This window comes from Terrapene carolina, unplaced genomic scaffold (genome assembly GCF_002925995.2).
Source record: "Terrapene carolina triunguis isolate 2854851 unplaced genomic scaffold, T_m_triunguis-2.0 Scaffold189, whole genome shotgun sequence".
Taxonomy (NCBI): domain Eukaryota; kingdom Metazoa; phylum Chordata; order Testudines; family Emydidae; genus Terrapene; species Terrapene triunguis.
In genome coordinates, this window is record NW_020664540.1 from 3,813,991 (window position 1) to 3,830,939 (window position 16,949).

Below are 16,949 nucleotides of genomic sequence, written 5' to 3' on the forward strand. Positions count from 1 at the left end.
TATTCATGTCATTTTAATATCCCTTATTAGAGAAACTGTGAAAATATAAATCTTCCTTTCTGTCTCCTTGCTTTTTTTATGCTATTTGAGAGTTCAACTCTTGTCTTCCACATGTACATGCATAAAATTGCATACGCATATACATGTGCCTGCGCTTTGCAGATGCAAACATCTGTACATACACTAACTGATCCTTTCACTTTTCTCTAGCCTTTCCTCCTTTCCCAAATTTCAGAAATAGGTCCCAAGATTCAGTGCTTTACTTGGCAGAATATCTTCCAGGCAGTCTCTTGTCATCCATACTTCTTGAAATGCATGCTCTTCTGGGCTGATGTCACATTGCAATGTTATGATTTTTGTGTCACAACATCATGATACAAATGTCATTGCAACACTGTTTGCATTCATTGGGCTTGTTGAACATGGTAGCTGGAATGCAAACCAGAAGCTGGATTTCTAAGAATGTATCTAGCCTCATTTCCTACATACTGACCATCTCTAGCATGAACTGCACTTCATGAATAATTTTTCAACAGGATATTTACTATAGCTGAACTAAACTAATGGGCCATTTAAAAAAAATAGAGGCCAACGGTCAGATTTTAAAAGAAGTTAGTGCCTGAGCCTACCCAAGTGCTAACTATGCACTTGTTAGCAAATTGGTTGTTTTACATGAACAACCTGGGTTTTCTTGGCACAGTTTATGCATCTGAGTTTGAATATTTGGCCTTAGCAAATAAACTAATGTTTGGATAGTTTGTATCTTGCTTATTGTCCCTAATTATACCACTTGTCAGCAACATAGATGTTACAGGGAATATGTAAGAAATGACAAATGTAATTAAAGCTTTTAGAAAGAGTAGATGTCACAGTACACTCCTTATATGAAATACAGGGCCGGCTCCAGGCACCAACCCACCAAGCTTGTGCTTGGGGCGGCACCTGGAGGGGGGCGGGGGGGCGGCGCGGCGGCGTGGCGCTCCGGCCGCCGGGGAGAGCGGGGCCCCGGCCGGGGCTCGCCGCCCTCCTCCCAGGGCTCCGGCCGCCCCCCCCCCCGGGCCCCCGCCCCCCCCCCCCCCCCCCGCGGCCCTGATGAAATACACCTTACTCTGAGATTTTACAATGTTGTACTAATCAAAATAGCTGCAATTTTCCTTTAACCTCACACCAAACTCATAAAAACTACGCTAACATACTGTTATAAGTACTCTAAAGGTTGGCCTGAGTCAGATTACATAGGGCTGGTCTACACTGGGAATTTACATCAGCGTAGCTAGGTCGCTCAGGGGTGTGAAAAATCCACAACCCTGAATGACGTAGTTAAGCCAACCTATCCTCCGGTGTAGACAGCATTAAGTCAACGGAAGAATTCTGCCATTGACCTAGCTACCGCCTCTCATGGAGGTGGATTACCTAGGCTGATGGGAGAATCCCTCCTGTCGACAGAGGTAGTGTCTACATTTGAAATGCTACAGCAGCACAGCCCTTCAATCCAATCCCAGATTTTAAATCTTTTCCCTCTCCAAATTTTGGAGGTGCTCAGATCGATGGTTCTGGTTCCAGCCCATCTCTAGTTTTAATATTAAAATATATCAAGTAAAACTTGTTTTTCTGATGACAAATACGGTTGGTCCTGATTCCAGTTAGCATGGAAAATAATTAATGACCAATCTAGATTTATGCAGAGAAGCAGGTACTGCATGTGTTTCTGGTGCTTCCAGGAAGAAGCAAGTAGCAGCTGTTTCCAGCCCATGATGTCTCTAATCCTTCCTCATCTCCAGTACACACTGTATTGTTTATGGAACTTAATTTCCAGCTTTATAGGAAAAAGACATTGCTCATGTATCACAGTAGCTATTTTGAGCTCAGTGTAAAGATATAAGACCATAAGAACAGCCATATTGGGTCAGACCAAAGGTCCATCTAGCCGAGTATCCTGTCTTCTGACAGTGGCCAATGCCAGGTGCCCCAGAGGGAATGAACAGGTAATCATCAAGTGATCCATTCCCTGTTGCCCATTCCCAAATGCATTTGATAGATGAAGACTTAAATAATATCAGCCATATATGTCCCTGGTGTAAGTCCACTGACTTCTTTGAGCTTAAACCAAGGAGAAATTGAGGTCCAAAAGCCATTTCAATCAGTGGAAAGACTCCATTGACTTCAGTTGGCTTTGAATCAGATCCCAGGCTAGGTCTACACTACAGCGGGGGTCCGACCTAAGATACGCAACTTCAGCTACGTGAATACCGTAGCTGAAGTTGCGTATTTTAGGTCGGCTTACCTGGCGGTGAGGACGGGGGAAAGCCGACCGCTGCCGCGCTGCCTCCGACTCCGCTGCCGCCTCTTGCCGAGGTGGATTTCCGGAGTCGACGGCAGAGCGATCAGGGATCGATTTTACCGCGTCTTCACTAGACGCGGTAAGTCGATCCCCGATAGACCGATTGCTACCCGCCAGATCGGCGGGTAGTGAAGACATACCCCCAAATTCAGATCTGATGTAAGCAGGTACAATTCTATTGACTTTAGTGGACTTAGCACCTGTTTATACCAAATGTGAATTTAGCTCCAATGTTTCTTAAAACCAGTTAATGATGAACACAGGGTAATCTTCAGTCCTAGGGAAGTTTTACTAAGATTTTTTCAGTATAAAATATGATGTTTACATGAGTCATTTTGAAGGATGTATATTCTATCTCCTGCTTTTTAAAATAAATCTTTTGTGTTTTCCCAAAGGTAATGGGGTGGTTATACATTTACCAGGCTTGTTTGAAGAAGCTGAAAAAAATGAAAAGAAAGGTTTGTGTCAACTAACTTTGTAAACATTTTTTTTATAATGGTAGCTAAATCAAAGTATATTTCAGACCCAGATTTTGACCACTTGCCATAAATATTCTTTATAGCAATTTTCCAGATTTAAAATCATTTAGAGAGCAGTCCTGACAAAATACAGTATGTAAGTGTCTTATGGACAAGTTTTAAAGAACAGTCTCTGAATTTTATGGGTGCAGTTATTTGCTGCAACAGAAGATAAAATGAAATCTTGGTTCCACTGAAGTCAGTGGCAAAAATCCCATTGACTTCAATAGGGCCAGGATTTCTGCGTTCCGGCTTCTGTGCAGAAATGTTTGTACTTGAAAATCCTGTGCTTTGGTGGGAACAAATTGTGGGTACAATTAAAATATTTGGTTAAAGCTTTTTTTCGTAGACAGGCAGCACTTTGGGAAAAAAATAAAGTATCATCATTAACAACACAGTTAATAGCTTTTGACTTAATTTATAACAAAAATTGAATGTGTGCTACAGTATAATGGGATTATGAAAAATACCTGATACCTTTGTCCATGCCAAAATCAGAAAGTATTGTCCTGTTGAAAACAGCTGATTAATAGAAAATGGTAATATAGCCAGCTATGTTTTAACCAAGGTGACTTCTATTCCATTTAAAGTAAACTATACATCTGGATTTGCAATACATTTAATAAGAAAGAGAATTAGAGGAAAGATACAGGAAAACTAAAAGTAAATGCCCAAGTCTGACAACCTCCGTGGAATATAAATCTTAAGTCTTTAATGTATATCTGTTGACAGGTTTAAAGGATTGGGAGAAAAGACTCATCATATCAGATAGAGCACACATTGGTAAGTATTTATCAAAGTGAAGATTAAAGCATAGAAAGGACTGATAGGAAATGCAAATGATAGGCCCAACACATGCATTCAAAACTGCTATTTTACCTTGAAAAGGAATCATGTATTTGTATCTAATATTGTTTCTTCCCATGCTATAGGGAATGAATAAACTTTACTAGTAAGATATTAATACAATTTATAGTTTCTAATGTGTAGTTCAGTACTATTGTTTTCATAATATTCTGTAATATTTCCTGTGAGAACAGTGCACATTCAACAATCACAAAGGCTTTTGCACTTAGCATTTCAATTGTAGATACCTGTGTGTTTTGTTTTTAAAATGTTTTTCTCCTTGGGTGTCTCATCTTGTTCCTGTGGTTTTCCTTTGCTGTGCAGTGTTCGACTTTCACCAAGCAGCTGATGGACTTCAAGAAGTACAACGTCAAGCACAAGAGGGAAAAAAGTAATTATATACCAACACCTTTATTACACACACACACACCCCTCCCATTCTGGGGGTTCTTAGCTGAGCTGAGCCAGACACAAGGATTGAGGCCTATTCTGCACACAGTGCATAGTAACAATAATTATGCGTGTATACTGAAGCAGGAAAACTTCAATGTCTGTAATAATAAAAAGTTAGAGCTTTATTAATAAAATATTCATCTCCATTTCGGAACAGTTCCCTAATATGTAGTATAATGAAAAGGTTTGATAAAATTAACTAGCATAAAACATATTTTTGTATACACATTAGACATACTTTTTTCTTTATTTAATTAGTATTGGTACAACAAAGAAAGGAATTGGACCAACGTATTCTTCTAAAGCTGCACGAACAGGCCTTCGTATTTGTGACCTCCTTTCAGACTTTGATGAATTTTCTTCAAGGTACAATTATTAATACTTCTAAAATAGTCCATCAAGGAACGGTACATTTTGGATGACATGTTGGCTTTATAAGGGGACATTTTTAAACTATTGTGTATGAGTTTGTGTGCAAATCCTTTAAATAAAAAAAAATTAAGGAAGTAGGTGGAGGGGAAATTTTAGTAAATATTTCTTGTGTTGTGCACAGCTTCCAGGCACTTTAAATGATCAGGGCATGGATAGATGTTTATACTCATATGTGAGTCATATGTGTTTTCACTGGAGAACCTTTATTATGCTTATTTTATGATGCAAACTGAATTGTTGCCAAAGATTTTTAAAACAGAAACCACTGCAAGTTCTGCATATACAAGTTTTTTATGTTTTGCAGGTTCAAGAATCTGGCACACCAATACAAGTCAATGTTTCCCACTTTGGAAATAGACACAGAAGGGCAACTGAAAAAACTAAAGGTAAAGATTTAATATTGGGGAAGATTCATATAGTCATAGATTTTAAGGCCACAAAGGAACACTGTGATCATCTGGTCTGACCTCCTGCATATATAAAGATGTAAAAAGAACTGAGGTAGAAAAATGTTAAAATATAAATCCAGCTGAAAATCTCTCTGAACTATTTCTTATAAACATTAATAAAAATTGTAAAACTACAAAAATGATATAAGAAATTAAAATATATTGAGGAAATACATACATCATCATACAACCGATGAATCACAGTAAAAAATATAGTTTATAATAGAATGCTCTCAGATAAGGAGTATTAAAAATAAGTCCTAATAAAAAGAGATGTTCAAACGATAGTTGTTATTCTAATGTAACGTGTATCACGATAAAATGATCATGTTTTATTAAAGAGATCGGGGCAATACAAACTTGCAGTAACTTTTCTCATCCTTCTGCCCATAATTGGGCAGACTTCCAGACCTATTGCAGAACTATTTTTAGCAATTAGTGTTGAACAGAGCATCTCTGTCTCATCCATATATTAGTATGGCTAGATTATGTTCTATTTACAATATGATGTAGCTGTACATCATTGCTGCTGAGGTGTGCAATATAGAAATGGTATACAACATTCTAATAGTCTTTTTTTGTGTGAGTGACTAGGTGCAGATTTTTTTTTATGGCATGATAACTAATTGTTTTATTTTCCAGGTAAAATGTAGTTTTGAGGTTGGCATGTTAGAATTATTTGTGAGTTTTTATAGCTGACCATATTGTTCATTGCTCCAGCCATTCTGGCAGCATTGTTTGGTGAACTGTACATTTTTGTTGAAACTTTCAGGGGTATGCTGAAAAAATAAGACCAATGGTCCGAGATGGTGTTTATTTTATGTATGAAGCTCTTCATGGCTCCCCAAAGAAAATTCTTATTGAAGGTGCCAATGCAGCACTACTTGACATTGACTTTGGTAAGTTACCCTGTAAAGTAGGTTTAACTCCTGAGAGATGGCTTGTTTTCATTTGTCTTTGCATCAGCTTTGCTAAAAGTAGGAAATCAGAAAAAGAAATCCTCTTATTATATCATTTGGGGATTATTGGGAGAATGGCCAGAACATTATTTCACTTTTCATAATTCTGAACATTACTGTTCAGGCAAATAGCAGCAGTGCACAAATGCAGTGGCTGATGATTTTACAAGATATGCTAAAGGAGGTGGCTTTGCCTCTGTGGGCCCTTACACCAAATTCTGTCATCCTAAATCCAACCAAAGTGAAAGCTTTATCAGGTTCAATATATGTACACTAGCCTGGTGGATGGGGGAAGTTGTAGATGTGGTATATCTTGACTTTAGTCAGGCTTTTGATACTATCTCACATAGAATCATAGAATATCAGGGTTGGAAGGGATCTCAGGAGGTCATCTAGTCCAACCCCCTGCTCAAAGCAAGACCAATCCCCAATTAAATCATCCCAGCCAGGGCTTTGTCAAGCCTGACCTTACATTCCTCCTTCCTTAGAGGTTTTTATCTGCCATTACATGCATCTGACGAAGTGAGTATTCACCCACGAAAGCTTATGCTCCAATACATCTGTTAGTCTAAGGTGCCACAGACTCTTTGTTGCTTTTTAAGGAAGGAGATTCCACCACCTCCCTAGGTAACCCTAGGTAACATGACTGTCTCATAAACAAACTAGGGAAATACAGCCTAGGTGAAGCTACTATAAGGTGGGTGCATAATTAGTTGGAAAACCCTTCCCAGATAGTAGTTATCAGTGCTTCACAGTCAAGCTGGAAGAGCATATCAGGTGGGGTCCTGCAGGGATCGGTCTTGGGTCTGGTTATGTTCAATATCTTCATAAATGATTTAGATGATAGCATAGAGCGTACACTTATAAAGTTTGCGGATGATACCAAGCTGGGAGGGGTTGCAAGTGCTTTAGAGGATAGGATTGAAATTCAAAAGGATCTGGACTGGAGAAATGGTCTGAAGTAGAGAGGATAAAATTCAATAAGGATAAATGCAAAGTACTCCAGTAAAGAAGGAACAATCAGTTGTAAACATACAAAATGGGAAATGACTGTCTAGGAAGGAGTATTGCGGAAAGAGATCTGGGGGTTATAGTGGATCACAAGCTAAATATGAGTCAACAGTGCAACGCTGTTGCAAAAATAGCGAACATCATTCTGGGATGTATTAGCAGGAGTGTGGCAAGCAAGACCCTAGAAGTGATTCCTTCACTCTACTCCATGCTGATAAGGTCTCAACTGGAGTAATGTGTTCAGTTCTGGGCACCATATTTCAGGAAAGACATGGACAAACTGGAGAAAGTCCAGAGGAGAGCAGTAAAAATGATTAAAGGTCTAGAAAACATGACCTATGAGGAAACATGGAAAAAAATGGGTTTGTTTAGTCTGGAGAAGAGAAAATGGAGCGGGGACATGATAACAGTTTTCAAATACATAAAAGGGTGTTACAAGGAGGAGGGAGAAAATTGTTCTCGTTAACCTCTGAGGATAGGACAAGAAGCAACGGGATTAAACTGCAGCAAGGGAGGTTTAGGCTGGACATTAGGAAAAACTTCCTAACTGTCAGGGTAGTTAGCACTGGAATAAATTGCCTAGGGAGGTTGTGGAATCTCCGTTATTGGAGGTTTTTAAAAGTGGGTTAGACAAATATCGTCTCAGGGATGATCTAGATCAGGGGTCAGCAACGTTTGGCACGCGGCTCGCCAGGGTAAGCACCCTAGCGGGCCGGGCCAGTTTATTTATCTGCTGACGCGGCAGGTTTGGCCGATCGCGGCCCCCACTGGCCGCGGTTCGCCATTCCGGGCCAATGGGGGTGGCAGGAAGCCGCGGCCAGCACATCCCTCGCCCGCTCCACTTCCCGCCGCTGTCTGATCCACATGAATGTGGCTATACAGTCCCTGCTCTTTTGTGGCCTTACAGGCCAGACTGAGGGGGCTGATGTAGACACATGCAGCTGCTTCCCCAGCAATCCTGCATTGCAGCCCCTAAGCCTGGCGTTGAATGTCATCGTGACAGCCAGTCTTAAATGGGATGCAAGAGATGTATGCATATGACTTTGTGTGGGCCTTCTGCATTAGGATAAATTTCACTGTGAAAGTACTGTCGTTTTCTTAATTTGGCAGAGGTAACATTTTGGGCACTCTGAAAGCCCCCTTGTATGACATGGAAGCACAAGTCAGTAAAGTTATCTTAATTTGAATGAAGTCATCTTTAAATTTCTAATGAGACTTTAGAGAAAAAAATTATACAACTGAAGCTACTCTGATCACCAAGTGGGAACGTTGGAGGAGCAGAGCTCAGCTTCCTCTGCTAAACTGCTACCCCTCCTTACCTTGACTTGGGTAAACAGCACTTCTCCCTCCCTCTCACCTCCTGTGGTGAGAGCTTCTCCTGTAGTGTCAATCTGCTTTAGCCACTGTGGTAACCAAGTGAAGTTACAATGCAAGCCCATCTTTAATTAATACAAGGAAGGGCAGCCTTTGTTTTCCATCACCACTGAAACAAGGTTGTGCTGTTTTGTTTTGTTTTTTGGCAGGCACATACCCATTTGTGACATCATCAAACTGTACTGTGGGTGGCGTATGCACTGGACTTGGTGTTCCTCCTCAGAACATTGGTGAAGTATATGGTGTGGTGAAGGCATACACTACTAGAGTGGGAATTGGAGCCTTTCCCACTGAGCAGATAAACGTAGGTTTAACATTACATTACAAAAAGAACGAGGAGTACTTGTGGCACCTTAGAGACTAACAAATTTATTAGTCTCTGCGGTGCCACAAGTACTCCTCGTTCTTTTTGCTGATATAGACTAACACGGCTACCACTCTGAAACCCATTACATTACAGTAGCCGAGAAATAAGGTCAATGGGATAGAATGTTGTAACAGGATAATGGTCTCCTGCTGACACACAAATGCCAAGGCAATGTCAAGGGACCATATTCATCCCTAGTGTAACTCAGCTGACGGCAGCCTGAGATGTTTATTGTCAAAGCAGACAACACTGATGTGATGACATTCTGTTACAATCTATGTACCTGTCATAACAAATGACAGATATAAATTTCTTCCATTGCTGCATGCAGTGCTGTGGTAGCCGTGTTGCTCCCAGAATATTAGAGAGACAAGGTGGGTGAGGTAATAGCTTTTATTGGATTGGTGAGAGAGACAAGCTTTCAAACGTACACAAAGCTCTTCTTCAGGTCTAGGAAACGTACTCAGAGTGTCACAGCTAAATAAAAGATGGAAAAGATTTTTTTAGCACACCCATACGGAGTATCATCAAACAACTACAACCCATACCCGATGGGGACCCCATCTGGAAAGAAATCTATCCTGAACCCCCTCTTCTGGCCTTCAAAAACCCCTCAACCTCTTCAAGCTCATCATCAGAAGCAAGCTTCCCACAGACCAAGACCCACCAACTCAAAGCGGACCAGACCCTGCCAGAACAACAGATGCAAAACCTGCAGACATTTCTCCACTACTACAATGATCAACAGCCCCCACAACACAACTTTCAGGATTAATGGGTCCTACACGTGCCTATCACAACATGTGGTGTATCTTAACTGCCCAAATAGCAACGATGCGCATGAAACCAGGCAATCACTACGATCTCAGATGAGCTCACATAGAAAAATGATAAAAGACGAGAATACCACATCACCTGTGGGTGAACACTTTTCACAAAGCAAACACTCTATATCTGACCTGTCAGTCCTCATCCTCAAAGGAACACTCAAAAGACGAGCCTTTTTGAAAGCTTTTGGGAGCTTAAATTCATAATTTCTCTAGACACTAAAAATTATGGGCTGGATAGAGATAGTGGATATGGCTTATTACAACAATCTATAACACACTAATAGTCCCTCCCTCCTTTCTTTCATATGACTGGAGGGGTATTAATGGGCCACTTCACCTTGAGTGGTCCCTTGCAATATGTATTAGCTACTTATGCTAAACAATCTGTTCCACCCTGTACTTAGCTGTGACACTCTGATGAAGTTTCCCAGACCTGAAGAAGAGCTCTATGTAAGCTTGCGAGCTTGTCCTCTCACCAACAAAAGTAGATCCAATAAAAGATATTACCTCACCCACCTTATCTCTCTAGTATAAATGTCATCATTTTATCTCAAGGCTATTGGTGCCGTTACACTGGCAATTGTTTGTTGTTGGCCAGAACCTCCAGCCGTCACTCAGGCAAAACTCGTTGCTTCACTAGGAATTATGTCTGTATAAGAACTTGGGAACTGCAGGTTATAGTCTTGTGCTATTAACAATATGATGTATTCTGAATGATTTATAGAATAGACCAGTGTGTGCTTCAGCCAATCATGCAAAAACTTCTTGATTAAAAATGGAGGGTCTGTAGGGTTTTTAAGTGTATATTGTACCTTCGTTATCAGGGAACTGGATGGTTCAGGAGAATAATAATGAGCTATGCATCCATAAACTTCTAGGGCTCTGGTTTGAATCCTCTTTAATGTTATAGTGACTAAATCTAATGGATGCAATGAAATGAATTGGTGGTCTGGTTCAGTTCCTCATGGGAAGGTTTTTCTCTTCTTTTTGTTCACATAACAAAAATTGCCATCCCCATGGGCACTAGCTCGCACTTTTAGTTATTTGTATTATTATAATGACACTTTTTTATTAATATTTATTATTTGTATTATCATAATGCCCAGGAGCCGCAGTCATTGACCAGGACCCCATTGTCCTAGGCTATGTGAAATACAGAACAAAAAGATCGTTGCTGCTCCAAAGAGCTTACGGTCTAAGACAAAAAAGGCACACCTCTTCCTCCAAACCACCAGATGGAAACAGACATACTGATGGGGGAGTGCAAGGAAATAACAAACTCTTAACAGAGAAACCAGGGGCTGAACTGCTAAGAAGATTTTCTTATCATATGAAGGGGGATGGGGCTCCTCCAAAATAAGAACCAGTCATACTGACGCATATTGAGGCATATTGTGGGAAAAGTCATACTGTTGATGCTGTGCTGCACCAGTTTCTGTGGATAGGGGCATTAGTTTCAACTGAAGTCCCCTTTAAAGAGAACTAAGCTTTACTTTAAAAAAAATTGATCTGACAGGCTGAGGTTTGTTACCTCAGTGGTTGAACCACCATCCATGTCTCTTTATCTTCCTGTAGGAAATTGGAGACATCTTGCAGTCCCGAGGCCATGAATGGGGAGTAACCACAGGCAGAAAAAGGCGCTGTGGCTGGTTGGACCTTGTCATTTTGAGATACGCTCACATGATCAATGGATTCACTGCGTAAGCATCACAGATTTTGTGCTACATTTGGAACTGATAATTTTGTTCTCCACAGAATAAAATATGTAGGTAACATTAATATCAATGCAGTTAAGTGTTACATTTTAAGCAATAATGCAATAGAATATTGTCATAGGGAAAATAATCTCAGACTGCTACCTAAATGCCCATGCAATGTGAATGTTTATTCTGAGAGCTAGACACTTTGTGTGATATGATGACATTCTGATACATTCAACATCAGTCATTTGGTACAGAGCAAAGTAGAGTATTGTATCAGTGTATCAGAGTTTGCTGCAGCAGTTGTTCAGTCTGTCATTCTTTACCTAGTGCATTCAGAAAGACTCCCATTGAATCCAGTAAACATTGGATTAGTCCATTAGCATGCCTGGCAAAGATCCACAGGATCTGTGCATAGGCACTGACTCCGTGGGTGCTCCGGGGCTGGAGCACCCATGGGGAAAAATTAGTGGATGTTCTGCACCCACTGGCAGCCAAGCTCCTCTCACCCCCTGCTCCTCCTCCTCCTCCTCCTTCTCCCACTGAGCGCGCCGCATCCCCGCTCCTCCACCTACCTCCCAATGCTTCCCGCCTGGCTGCCGCCAAACAGCTGTTTGGGAGCGTTAGCAGGCTCCAGTAGGGAGGGGGAGGAGCGGGAACATGCTGTGCTCAAGGGAGGAGGTGGGGAAGAGTTGGGGCTGGGGCGGGGATGTGGGGAAGGAGTTGGAATAGGGGCAGGGAGGGGGCGGAGTTGGGGCGGGGACTTTGGGTAAGGGGTTGGAATGGGGGCGGGGCAGGGGTGGGAAGAGGTGGGGCAGGGCCTCATGGAAGGGGTGGAGTGGGGGCGGGGCCGGCGGCAGATGGGGAGTCAAGCACCCAGGGGAAAGCGGAGAAGTCGGCGCCTATGGAACTGTGCAATGTCCCAGCTTTCAAACAGTCCCTTGGAGGTACCCCATCAGTGTGCCAGGCCCCCGAAGGTCCCACTTTTCCTTAAGGGTAGGCCATGCAGACTCAGTTGCCCATTGAGCCCAACTCAGAGAGACTCCTGTTCAGGGACTTGCACCCACTTCAGAGATCAATGCACCTCCATGAGAAGTTGCAGTGTCACCAGGTAGCATTTTCAAAACAGAGTAGGGTTTGTTAGTGAACTGGAACACAGCATTGGGAAGTCCTGAGGTTTGCACAGAGAAGCAAATGTTAAGGCGTAGTTCATACTGGCCAATTCCAGGGCTCCCTCTTGAGCCATATAACTATCGGAACCATCTTTGTTTCCTTTCCCTATCTCGGTCCCTGTTTCTTAGGCTACATCTACACTAGCACTTTTATCGGTCAGGGATGTGAAAAAAATGCCCCCTGACCGACATAAGTTTCACTGACAGAAGCGCCAGTGTGGACATAGCTACCACGGCTCCTTGGGGTGGTTTAATTATGCCGATGGGAGAGCTCTCTCACGTCGGCATAGAGCGGCTACATGGGAGACCTGACAGTGGCACAGCTGCAGCGGTACAGCTGTGCCACTGTAAGGTCTGTAGTGTAGACGTAGCCTTGGTCCCAGGTAGGAGCTCTGAATCTCTCTGTGAGCCCAGTTCTTATCACTCCCTCTGGTCACCACCCCGCATTGTCTTCCTGCTGAGTTCATATGTGCTCCAACCAGTCAAGCTGGGAGCCTCCTGTTAAGTGTCAGTTGTTCAGTCCTTGGGGTTTCCATTCTCTCTGTTGGGCCTTCCATTGATATGGGTTGGTCCCAGCCAGTCCTTAATGCAGGACTTCCCAAACTTTTTGCTTGCACAACCCCATTTTAATGAAGTATTTCCTGCTGAGACCCCAGACAGCATGGATGATGCCATTTTGAAGAGCAACATGGCATCCTCCATACACTAGGAATCACCACAACCCAATCTGCTGATGATGCAACCCCATTTGGGGTCACGACCAGTTTGGGAACCGCTGCCTTAACAACCCACTCATACCATCCCAGACAGCTACAGCTATGCTGCTGTAGTGTAGACACTTGTTACAGTTACAAAAGTCATTCTTCCATTGCTGTAGTAAATCCCACCCCCTCCCCCCAAGAGGCAGTAGCTATGTCAATAGAAGAATTCTTCTTTTGACCTAGTGGTGCCTATACCGGGGCTTACGTCAGTTTTACTATGTCTCTAAGGGTGTGAAAATATAGATTTTTTTTTTTATCAGTCAGGAAACAGATATGAAACAATCTTTCCGCAGTAACTCATCTGAACGTTTTGTAAAATTAGTGTTTACCCAAGGCCCTATGTTGTTTTCACCTGTGCATCTCCATTCTTTGTGGAAGTGACATTAAAGAGCTATATTCTGTTTCCTTTTCAGTTACATGTAATTACTGTTTTCCCCATCAACAAAACTGTTAATCCTGGGGACTTTGGCCCAGATCCACAAAGGAACTTAGACTTCTAATTTCCAGTGATTTCAGTGGAAGCAAGGAGCCTAAATACTTTTGATGATTTGGGCCCTTGACACCTAAGCAACAATGGGAGGTATATGCCAGTGGCTCTTAACCTATCCAGACAGCTGTACCCTTTTCAAGAATCTGATTTGTCTTGCATACCCCAAGTTTCACCTCATTTAAAAACTACTTGCTTACAAAATCAGACATAAAAATACGTTAGTGTTACAGCACACTGTTACTGAAAAATTACTTACTTTCTCCTTTTTACCATATAATTATAAAATAACTCAATTGGAATATAAATATTATACTTGTATTTCATAATATAGAGCAGTATAAACAAGTCATTGTGTGACATTTTAATTTGTACTTCCTGCACTAGTGCTTTTTACATAGCCTGTTGTAAAACTATGCAGATATCTAGATGAGTTGATATACCCCCCGGAAGACTGCTGTGTATTCCTGGCTGAGAAGTTGGAACTACTGGTATATGCCATGAATGAGGCAAAGAACAGCAGCCCTGTGCGTCTCTTTCCAAATTTTTAATAACTCCTTCATCCACCCAAAGCCAGTCTAACATTGAAAACATGCATATGTCTGGCTAGATCCTTAGATGATTGATGCAAATATCAGTGGCACTACACTGATAGATACCCGCTGAGGATCAGGCATGTTGTTTTTAGAGATATTTGGCTACTATTTTCAAATGCAGTTCTACTTTGAAAAGTGACTCTGCAAAAAACGGCATCTTAAGATTCCACTATTTATCCCTTTATGATTTCTACATGAAATGTGTTTTGTAAAAGATAGCCAGGCTGTTACTTAAATAAACTAACTCACCTAGGGATCTGAAAGTCAAGCTGGGATCTTTCCTGACTGCATATCATCATCAGGAATAAAGGTTCTGTAGGCCAAATTATGCCGTCAGTGGGTTTACACAGGGGTAAGTGCTTGGCCCTGTAACTGGAACTTATTAAACAATTCTGTTGATGCAGAAGGAAAAATAGAACTCAGCTCTTTCTCTCTTAGCCTTGTTAGTTCTCCAAGAATAACGTGAGTAAACAGTAGTACCACTAAGGTAAGAAGATGTGCATCTAAATACAGTGATCAGGCCTGATAATTAAAAGTGGCATTTCACATAATCACTTTTCTGTGATAATTACATTTTAAAGGATGTGATTGAACACACTGTAGTTCACCTATATGAGCAGGCAAATGTGTAGAAGTGAAGTGCTGTAATTTTAACAAAGTTCATAATCTAAATATGTCTGAATTTTCCTTTATACTGGGTTGCCTGAGCTTGGTCTATGAGTACAAGAGTAGAAAAAGCAGGTGGAGGGGATTAAAGAAGACGATGATAGAAGGATTCAACTTATGTGTAACTTTATCCAATGTTTTTCTGGACAGTCTGGCATTAACAAAACTGGATATTCTGGATGTCCTTGATGAGATTAAAATCAGTGTTGCTTACAAACTGGCTGGAAAAAGAATTCCATATTTTCCAGGTATGTTTTTAAAAAAAAAGTCTTGGTGATCACTTTTTCTCTCTCTTTTCTGATAAGTATTTTGTACGTAAAAGCCAGACCTGATTCTCTGTTGCCCAGCACTTTGTAAGAATTTACACCAAAGCAAAGTGGCGTAAAACGCTCCCACCGAATCAGAATAGTAGAGTTTTACAGTCACTTTGTACAAGTGTAAATGACCCCAAAGTATAGGACAATGGAGAATCAGGCTGTGTATATACACTGATATGGGGTGTTTGTTTGTTTGTTACATTTTAATCTTTGATGAATGAGGGCTGCAATCTCAGGAGTATGTCAATGAAATCATGCTTTGCAAAGGAAAAGTAAAGGGAGTATTGTTATGTTGTAAAAGCTGAGACCTGGACACAAACAGCTTTGCTCTTTTTGCAGAGTGCCACTATAATTAGCAGCAGTTGACATTTTAGTTAATAAAAATATACCTCCCATTTCAATACATGTTAAAACTTCTTTGACTTTTGTTTAAAATGACATGGGATTTCAGATGTTAGGACTCTTACTGGTCCCCACACTGGTCCCAGCTCCCCGCTGGGAGCACAGCAGCCGACCTGACTCTGGGTGTTGATATCCCTGCTGGAGGCGATAAGCCCTGGGCGCTGCTCCCGGCTGAGAGCCGGGAGGCGAGAAGCCCAGGAAGCTGTTGGTGGGGAGCTGCGCAGAGCTGCGTGCCTTGGCTCTCAGCCCCCCCCCCACTGCCCCTCTTTAGTCGGTGGAAGCACTCCTGGTGAGGACGCGCACCACCGACAGAAGGAGGGTAGTGTGGACATCAGCCACCGCAGTAATGACTATTGTGGCTGTAAGTCGATCTAACGTGGGTCGACTTAAGTTTGTAGTGTAGATGTGCTCTCTGTTTATCTTTGGATATATAGTCAACAACAGTACTAGTAAATAGAGTGAACTGATGGCTCAACATTAGAAATGTTTCTTTTTCATAAGTCATTTTTTTTCATTTTTTAAACATTTTGTTAAAATTTTCCTGCTCAAGATTTATAGATATCTTTTAAAGTGAAGCTATTGTAGTCTTACTTGTTGCTAACTGTGCTTTCGCAGCTAATCAGGAGATACTGCAGAAGGTGGAAGTAGAGTATGAAACAATGCCTGGGTGGAAGACTGACACGACTGGGGCGAGGAAATGGGAGGATCTCCCACCCAAGGCACAGAATTATATTCGATGTGTGGAAAACCATGTTGGAGTGCCAGGTAAATGTCTCTTCACCTGTGCTCATGGAGAGGCCACGGCATGTACATGAGGCTGTGAATGAATACTCAAGCTGCTAGCCAGTATAGGGCTTTGATGGGGCCTGAAGCAGTGGAGAGACCAGAGTGCGGGGCAAGTGGGAGATCTCAACCAGGAGCAGCTAGGGCAGCATGCTGTGTGTTCTCTCTCTCTCTCTCTCTCTCTGCTTCCCCCTTCCTCGCACTTGTCTTCAGCTTATGTGTGTGTGTGGGTGGGGGGAGGTTGCTTTTCTCTTTCCCTTTCCTCCAACCCCCTTCTTTGTGCTTCAGGGTGTGTGTGTGAGGGGGGAAGGGTATCACATACTGAGTCAGGTATTGGAGTTTGTCCCACCCACTGCTGCTGCTAATGGTGGTGGGGGTGGTAATGGGACCATGGGATTGGCTCCTGCCTGCAGGAGCTGGAGGGGGAGGCAGTTTGCTACCATCTCCTGCCTAGCCAAGTAGCTATCTTGGGCTACCTGTTTCAG

General features: G+C 42.0%; 1 protein-coding gene across 1 annotated transcript in view; it reads left to right on the plus strand.

The window, feature by feature from the left end:
• The window catches only part of ADSS1 (adenylosuccinate synthase 1), a 39,013-nt gene that overhangs the window by 14,747 nt on the left and 7,317 nt on the right, over positions 1 to 16,949 (plus strand). The window contains exons 3-12 of the mRNA XM_026654246.2: positions 2,737 to 2,799; positions 3,592 to 3,642; positions 4,030 to 4,096; positions 4,417 to 4,524; positions 4,895 to 4,976; positions 5,812 to 5,938; positions 8,533 to 8,687; positions 11,156 to 11,280; positions 15,113 to 15,210; positions 16,297 to 16,446. Of these exons, the coding sequence (XP_026510031.1) occupies positions 2,737 to 2,799; positions 3,592 to 3,642; positions 4,030 to 4,096; positions 4,417 to 4,524; positions 4,895 to 4,976; positions 5,812 to 5,938; positions 8,533 to 8,687; positions 11,156 to 11,280; positions 15,113 to 15,210; positions 16,297 to 16,446 (1,026 nt within the window). The remainder of the gene's footprint in view (positions 1 to 2,736; positions 2,800 to 3,591; positions 3,643 to 4,029; positions 4,097 to 4,416; positions 4,525 to 4,894; positions 4,977 to 5,811; positions 5,939 to 8,532; positions 8,688 to 11,155; positions 11,281 to 15,112; positions 15,211 to 16,296; positions 16,447 to 16,949) is intronic.